Consider the following 8,599-nt stretch of genomic DNA (forward strand, 5'->3'; position numbering starts at 1 on the left):
CTTGTCCAATTCTTGAAGTAGCAAAGCAGTCCATATTCATGCTGCCTTTTTTCACAGTTAGTGTGACATTTTTCTATACAATTTGTCTAATTTAGGACTGATAAATATTAGAAGTTAGTATTTTTTCTTAACCAATTTGGATAGCTGGTAAATCTAAGAACTTTTTCTTTTGTTTGGTATCTGATCTAACCATCTCTCCCAATCTCGGCCTATTCAAATAGTTTTTTTCCACCCAGCGTTTTGAGTGTTTACACAATGTGGCCAATAAAAATGTGTGATTTGTTAGAGACTGAATGAATTTCGTCGGCTCATTTTTCTATCTTATTATCCAGAAATCTAGGCAATATCAAGGTGTTCACATACTTTGTCTTGCAAATATATCAAAACATTCTTCCATCTCCCGTAACGCAAATCCAAATGAGGGTTGTGGGGTAACTGGAGCCTATTCCAGCTAACTCTGGATAAAAAGTGCCTGTACATATTGAAAAAAAACAATTCAATACATTGTTCAATCGGCCTAATACATAAATTGTATACAAACTTCTGTATTAAAGCAAAGTGTAGTTGGTGTGTAAATGAATGTGAGGTTAAAATATGCATTTGAAAGAAGGCAGTATGTATATTATGGCCTCAAGGACGACAGCTTCATTGCTATGAGATTTACTCAGATGTGTAGAAGTGCAGAGCAGCAGATGTAGGCTCCAAACCCCTAACAATTTAAGCGTAGTAAATACAATTTAAATGATATATAAAATGACACATTTTTATGTGGACCACAAATTCTGATTGTGGATGATGAATAGTGGTAATAGAAAACATACATTTATTACAGGCAATGCTTGATTGTGAAGTCGACATGCTTATTATTAAAAGAAAAATGAATGGTACAAAAAAAGAAAGAAAGCCAGTATTGAGTCAAAAAACGTAACAGAAAGGAGTGCCAATTTTCGTTGCAATAACGTATGACTCACAGGGAGGTTAGGTTCTTATTAAGAGAATACTTTTTCAGTTATTGCCATGGTGACCCTGCTCACCAATTTGTATGGTCTTTTATGTTAGCAAAACAGCCTCACATAGATGGAATTATATCCTCTTTAGGAGTAATATGTTATTACTTACTGCCAATCAAGATTATGTGAATTGTTCATTTGCTTGTCCTACTGTGGGTTCCATGTTGCCCTGAACAACAAAAATGTCAGCGTAACTTGTATACAGTTTAAGCGGCTTGCCTATGAAAGACGAGGGGCTTGCCATGAAATGTCACAAATGTTTTGGTTGATTTCCAGGTTAAGGCGACACATGGGTGGAATTATATACTAAATCCACTGTTGGTGAAGACTAACCCACAAAAGGGATTGAAAAAAAAACACCTTAAAAGAAAGAATGAAGAATTTGAAACTTATTTAATTTCCGCATTTAGCAAATCATCTTGTCTGCAACAAAAATGGCTTGGCCTACTTTTCCTTTTGTTTAGTTAGCCCATTTATTTCAATGACCCTTGTGGGTTTTCATTCTTATTAGAAATGTACACCAATTTTGTCCATATGTGTAAATGGCTCTACAAGCTGAGCACATTTCCAAATCATTTTGATGGCTTGTGTTTTTTTTTTTGTTCACAGCCACTGCTCCCATGCGCAGCCTTCTTCTGTCAGCTTTGAACAAACACATGTGGCTGACAAGAGGCCTCTGGCGCACAACACAGAAGCATCCAATTCCCTAAACATCAGAGCCATCTCCCAAAACTCTGACAACACACGGGTGAATATTTTATATATTTCATGTTCACAAGACAGGAAAAGAACACTAGCGTTTAACACTGGTTGTTTTTTTTCTGTTGTTTTCTTTTTGGCAAGAGTGGCTCAGTCATGGCATTTCTTCATCCTCTCAACTGTGTGCAAATGGTAGGGCCCCTCTTTTTAATCGACTTCTGCATTCTGTCAGTCTTTAAACATCTTTACTCCAAATTGCAGTACTGAAAGTGTTCAAGCAATGCTGCTGGTGGCGTTGAGAAATCATCCGGTCAGCTCATTACTCATTGGTCTATAAAATGAAGGAAGTCGCACATCTCTTGCTGACACTCATCTCTGGAAAGCATCCAGTTAACAGCAAGGACAGGTCTGTATTGTAACTCTGTCATGTTCGGCTGTCCAACTGGATTTTCTTATACACCCCTCCCCTTCTTTCCGCAGTGATCTTATTTCTACTGTCGAGAGAAAATGGATTATTTTATTTATGAAGACTTCGGCAACTACACTTACGAAGAGGGCCTCACGCCTCACGAGGCCAGTCTGTTCGAGCACAAATCGAGCTGCCCTGGGAATGTCCTTTGTGTGTCTCTTCTGGTGATTAACGCAATCCAGTTTGTGCTGGGATTCTGCGGCAATGCGCTGGTCATCTGGATCTCTGGTTTCAAAATGAAGAAGACAGTCAACACCACGTGGTATCTGAGCCTGGCCATCTCTGACTTTGTCTTCTGCTGCTTTCTGCCCTTCATCATCATCAATATGGCGATGGAGAAATGGATCTTTGGATTCTTTCTGTGCAAGTTTACCACGTCGGTGCTGTTCCTCAACATGTTCAGCAGCATCTTCCTCCTGGTCATCATCAGCATCGACCGCTGCCTGTCTGTCATCTTTCCAGTCTGGTCCCAGAATCATCGCACCGTCCGGAAGGCTTCGGTGGCGGTCGTTCTGGCTTGGCTGCTCGCCATTGGTCTGAGCCTCCCCTCGGCTGTTTTCCGCGACGTGCAGAGCCAAATGGGCAGGAGCGTTTGCTACAACAACTACACGTCACCACAGAGTCACAAAATAATCGCCACGAGCCGCTTTGTGGCAGGCTTCGTTGTGCCTTTCGTGGTGATCAGCATTTGCTATTCAGTCATTATCCTCAAACTGCGTACGAACAGAATGACTAAATCATCCAAGCCCTTTAAAGTCATGACAGCGCTAATTGCGACTTTCTTCATCTGCTGGCTGCCTTACCATGTCTTCATCTTGCTTGAGGTGAACCACCAACACTTCAGTCAAGACATCCTAAAAGCTGGACAACAAATCGGAACCACGCTGGTGGCAGCTAATAGTTTCCTCAACCCGGTTCTCTATGTGTTCATGGGAAATGACTTCCAACAAAGATGTAAAAGCTCCATGCTGTCCAAGATGGAGAATGCCATGGGAGACGAAGGTCGCACCATCAGCCGCTATCTGTCCAGGTCTAGCTCCGTGGATGCAAAGCTTTCCACACACATTTAAATTTCTCCCTGACAACAACATTCTATACCAGCCCTTCAGAAAGTGTCGTTACGAGTACTACTGCTCGTATGAAGGCTCAATCGAGTGGTGCAAAAAAGACTGACATAACTAAATGTTCATGTATCCTTTTTAATCCACTGAGGTTAATTCGAGTACAGTTCAGTTGTATTCAACTTAGTCTAAAATGGTTCACATGCAATGGAAGACAACAGTTTCCTTCTTAGGAACAGCTTCCAAGAGGGATAGTAAGTATTCAACTCAAAAGTATAAAACCATATCATCCATTCTTTTTTCAAAATATAGTTGCAGTGTAAATGTTTAAGATGATAATCAAGTCGGGGGCTTTACAGTTGTGGAGTTCTGGGTTCTAATCCAAGTCTGTCCACCGGTGTTTGCATTTTCTAGACATCCGTTCCAATTTGACTGACCGTTCAAAATAGAGTGGACGCCCAAGCACTGTCAAGGACAGCAAATAATGTCTCTGTTATTAAAAACTCAGAGAACCAAGTATTTTTTTGTGTTGGGACTAGCTGTAAATTGAGAACCACTGCTCTATGCAGACAGTGCCACAACCAATTTGAGCTTCAATTGGGTATTTATGTGCACAACAACATGCAATCATCAGGAGCGACGTTTACTTCACGCTGTATTTCATTGGGGGGTGACCCTGGCGAAGGCCTCCACACTCCAAGCGGGTGACAAATAAATTGTGAAAATGCAAATAACTTGCAATTTTCACATTCAAACAATTCACACTGGCGGCAACAGCATTCATGAGCATCTGAGCACATATTCTACATGGTTGTGCAAGCCAATAAAAAATTCATAATTGCTAAAAAAAAAAAAAGAGAAAATATGTCACGTTTGTGTTCTGTTCAAGTCAGTGTCAAAAACAACAGCGGGGAATAATGTGTTTGTGTGTTAACCACTAAAAAGGAAAAAAAACAGGTCAAAATAAAAAGTGTAGAGGAGATGAACTAACTACATTAACTATGAATGAATGTACTATATTTTCTGATTGAAAACATTTAACTATTTCCACCACATATAAAAAGATGTACAGGGTGTTCTAAAATGTTTGACCCTGTTTCGTAGTCTAATTATTTTGACAATTAAAATTGCAATTACCTTAAATTTTCACATCTTGTATAGAAATGTTTTAAATTGGCTCAAAAATTTTGAAACAGCCTATATTTGTGAGCCAAACTCAATGGAAAAATGTGCACTAAACAGATAAAAGTTTGTTTTTTCTAAAATGATAAATGCTACTCAAAAGATTAGATCTTATGTTCTAGTTCTGCTTATGCCATATTCCACTGAAAATGCTTGATCACTTCTGATCTTGGAAGATTAGCAGGGCCTGGGAATACCAGGTGCTTTAAGCAAGGTGTACACCAAGAAAGCAAATTATACTTATACGGTTTTCTGAATACATTTTTTATAATAAGCAGAGCTTCATTTCTTGTTGTCCCCCTGGCAGGGAATATGTAAACTCCACACAGGTGAAATGATCTGGATTTTAACACAGGTAGCCCACATCTTTTAGTTGTTTCTAACTAAATATTTGTAGTCAAGACATTTTAATAATGACAAAGGAAATTGTGGCCAAATTGTGGCGTAGTGGTTAACTCACATATCTTTCGTCTGAGAGGCCTGGGTTCGAATCCCGGTTGGGACACATTTTCACTGTCTTCTTGTTTCTGTCTTCTTGTAATCCAGACCCTCAAATGATGACAAAGTAAAGTGTAGCTACTTGGTTGGTGCAGAGGTTAGTTCACTGGACTCCCGACCGGCAGACCTGGGTTCGATTCCCGGTCGTGACACTTTTTCCACTTAGTTGTTTCTGTGGACTTCTTCTCAAGACACTCAAATGATTACAAAGAAAGGTGTAGTCACTTGGTTGGCGCAGAGGTTAGATCACTAGACTCCCGTCTGGGGGACCTGGGTTCGATTCCCGGTGTCGGCACACATTTTCACTTAGTTGTTTCTGTGGACTTCTTGGAAAGACACTCAAATGATTACTAAGGAAAGTGTAGTCACTTGGTTGGCGCAGAGGTTAGATCACTGGACTCCCGTCTGGGAGACCTGGGTTCGATTCCCGCTGCCGTCGTTTGGCTGAAAATACTTGGAAAGAAGAATTGGTCAATGGAATAAGAAGAAGGAAAAAAAAAAAGAAAAAACTTTTTAATTTATATTAAACACTTAGTCATACTTTTCAGCAAAAGGTTATATTCCGAACTGCCTTCGGCAGTTCGGAAGAATGTTGGAGGGACCTGTCTGTGCGAAAGGCGTTCTCGGGTCGGCCTTCGGCCGACCCTCGACCGCTTGCTTGGTCAGTGAACTGCCGACACCGGGAAGCGAACTCACGTTCTCTCCGTGCAAAGGCGAGTGTGCAACCCACTACACCAACTCGTGCCCCACTTATACATGGGTGTTGAAACGTTATATCCAAGGAAATGGGAGTAAACACTTAGTCATTTTTTTGACTAAATGTTTCATCCAACACTGAATACTTATTTAGTTAGACACTTAGACATTAGAACTTATTCTTTTAACTGAATAACTTTAGGAAAATCTTTGCCTGCACTGGGATTTGAACCCAGGTCCTCAGACGTGGGAGACTGATGCCTTAACCACTGGGCCACCACCCTGTGAGAGAGAATGGTAGTACTTGTACTTTTGTCTCTTTCATTTACCTGAAAATAATGGGAAAATCTTTGCCTGCACTGGGATTTGAACCCAGGTCCTCAGATGTGGGAGACTGATGACTTAACCACTGGTCCACCACCCTGAGAGAGAGATTGGTAGTACTTGTACTTTTGTTTCATTCATTTACCTGAAAATAATGGGAAAATCTTTGCCTGCACTGGGATTTGAACCCAGGTCCTCAGATGTGGGAGACTGATGACTTAACCACTGGGCCACCACCCTGTGAAAGAAAGAAGTAGTACTTGTACTTTTGCCTTTTTCATTTACCTGAATAATAGTGGAAAAATCTTTGCAAGCACCAGGATTTGAACCCAGGACCAAATAGGTTGGAGACTGATGACTTATCCACTGGGCTACCACTCTACAAGACTAGGCAGTTGTATTTGTTGTTTTGTCTCTTTTCACTCTCAGATCATACTTAGTACTTTATAGTACCTTCAAGTGGGAAAAGTTATGTTAGCAGAGCAAACCAGGATTTGAACCCAGGTCCACAGAGGTGGGAGGCCAATGACTTATTCACTGGACCACAGGCTCCCAAAAGTAAGCAGTAGTGTTTATTATTTTGTCTGTTACAACTATTAGTTTAGTAAAGCTTTTTTTTCTTAAAAAAACAACAGGAAATGGACATAGTATACTAAGAAAAAAAAAGCCTTACTATGCATGACCTTTTGTATTATTCTGCCAAAAGCAGTTTGGTGTTTGACAAAAGTCAGTGTTTATACCTTTTACAGTCTCCCTTTTTCTTCATTATTCATTCTTCATTCATTCATTCTTCATTATAAGTATTGCATCTTATTTTAATGTGTTACACTTTTTTATACCAAGTATTTGGACATCGACTACGACTTTACAGCGACTTTTGAGGAAATTCTGATTAAGTCAGGACCGAAGAAACGGAATTTGATGGTAACTACAGGACCCTCAGTACATGTGAATGCTTGCACATTTATCATTTTAATTTGCCAGCCAGAGTGTGGTGAAGCAAAAAGATCAACACAAGGACCGTGCAATTTGAGATAATCTCAGGATAATGAAAAAGACTTTGGAGAAAGGAAGGGATTGTGAGAATTGTTTTGTCATTTCCGTGCTGATAAAATGTCTACTGATCCTTCACCTGCCTCAAAATAGATCTGTAATTGTGTTTGTGTGGCAGTGTTTATTTACTCCTTAGTGGACACATGTGATGAATGGTGAGTGGATGTATTTTTTGAGACAGGCTGCAGTTAGTTCTCACAAGAAGGCCTTTCCTAATGACAATGGGAAATGAACATCTTCATTCAGTCCACTGCACTGCATGCTATAATTGCTTTTGGACAGGAGATTATTATGTGATGAATAGATATCGTCGGACAATAATGTTCATCCATCATGCTACAGTTCAAATACAAAACGTCCAGCTGTTGTAGCCAGTCAGCAAGCAGCGTATTGAATGGCCCACTGCGTTTGTCATTGTAAAGAATGAGGCATGTACAATGTTGATCTGGTGTGTGTATGTGTGTTTTACTTACAGTCTTGATTTTCAGGAAGATTATTGAAGACAATTACTTCTTTGGCACACTTGTAATATTCACATAATGTGCTTCTGTCAATGAAATGATTAAGATGGAACAAATATTAAATTTTAACATTGGTTACTTCTATTGTTGGAAATTAAAATAAAAAACACAGATGGCATTGAAGTGATGTCTTGATTATTTTGAGTCAAATCCCATGCATGGATACTTCATTGATTACAAACCTTGGTGAAATTATGAAAATAAAGAGGTATGTCAAACTTGATTACTGGCGATCCAATTTTTTCAATGATGCAGCATGCTTTATAATGAAAATAATACATCTTCCACCCCCACCAAAGAGATGAATGTGTTTGATTTGCACTTCTGACCTTGAAAATGAATTTTTCTACGCACAATTCCATCAAAAGAGCCATAGAAACTGCTTCTTTTGATGTCAAAATAGACAAGCACCACCGTGCATGGTTACTTTCCACACTGAGTCACACCAGAGGCTACAATACTCCTAATTTCAATATTCCAATAAGGAAAGTGGTGCAACGACTCTGTAAGAAAAGCACTTCATTTGCAGCCCCAAAAATTTGTTTTTTTGTGTGTTTGTATGTCAAGCTTGTCACTTTAACGACAATGTCTCTATTTTCACGCGGTGGCTTTACATATCATTATACATATAATGACACTAAAAGCATTCATTTCAATTGATAAAAACAGAAATGTGTATTGACCCAGTGGATGAGTGGTTAGTGCATCAGCCTCACAGTTCATGACCCTTGTCACAATAAGCGGTTAGAAAGATGAATGAATGAATATTAATGATTAAAACCGACAGATTGTGCGTCCTTTACCATATTTAGAAACAAGAAGACATTGTTATGAGGAAGCATTGCCCAGCACGCAACAACAATCTTTGAAAAGGTTCAAAGATGAAAAGTTCCATATCATGCACATTCAACAGCAGGCTTGTATTCCCAGCCCCTGTTCCCACCTCAACCATATGTCGACTTATATGTCCTCACCCCTTGCCTTTGCTGGGTTTCCCATTTCGGTTTAAGGTCATGGGAAGCCTGGCTACCCCCCCTTCTCTCTACCCAATCACTTCAACCTTGCTGCTTCAGGCCCAATGTTACA

General features: G+C 39.7%; 1 protein-coding gene across 2 annotated transcripts; it reads left to right on the forward strand.

Moving 5' to 3' along the window:
- Positions 1-1,616: 1,616 nt before the first annotated feature.
- On the forward strand, positions 1,617-4,245 carry LOC144195940 (chemerin-like receptor 1). Of its 2 annotated transcripts, XM_077715841.1 has the most exons (4): positions 1,617-1,758; positions 1,854-1,901; positions 1,971-2,115; positions 2,190-4,245. In XM_077715841.1, the coding sequence occupies exon 4, from the start codon at positions 2,217-2,219 to the stop codon at positions 3,246-3,248; it is 1,032 nt and encodes a 343-aa protein (XP_077571967.1). In that variant the 5' UTR covers positions 1,617-1,758; positions 1,854-1,901; positions 1,971-2,115; positions 2,190-2,216; the 3' UTR covers positions 3,249-4,245. The 2 variants fall into 2 exon arrangements, with proteins under 2 accessions (XP_077571967.1, XP_077571969.1); XM_077715843.1 differs by having other exon boundaries at positions 1,735-1,901.
- The last annotated feature ends 4,354 nt before the right edge of the window (positions 4,246-8,599 follow it).

This window comes from Stigmatopora nigra, chromosome 4, assembly GCF_051989575.1.
Source record: "Stigmatopora nigra isolate UIUO_SnigA chromosome 4, RoL_Snig_1.1, whole genome shotgun sequence".
NCBI lineage: Eukaryota > Metazoa > Chordata > Actinopteri > Syngnathiformes > Syngnathidae > Stigmatopora > Stigmatopora nigra.

What these genes read in the sequence shown, in the direction of transcription:
- LOC144195940 (XM_077715841.1), top strand. Translation starts at nt 2,217, where the DNA reads ATGGATTATTTTATTTATGAAGACTTCGGCAACTACACTTACGAAGAG.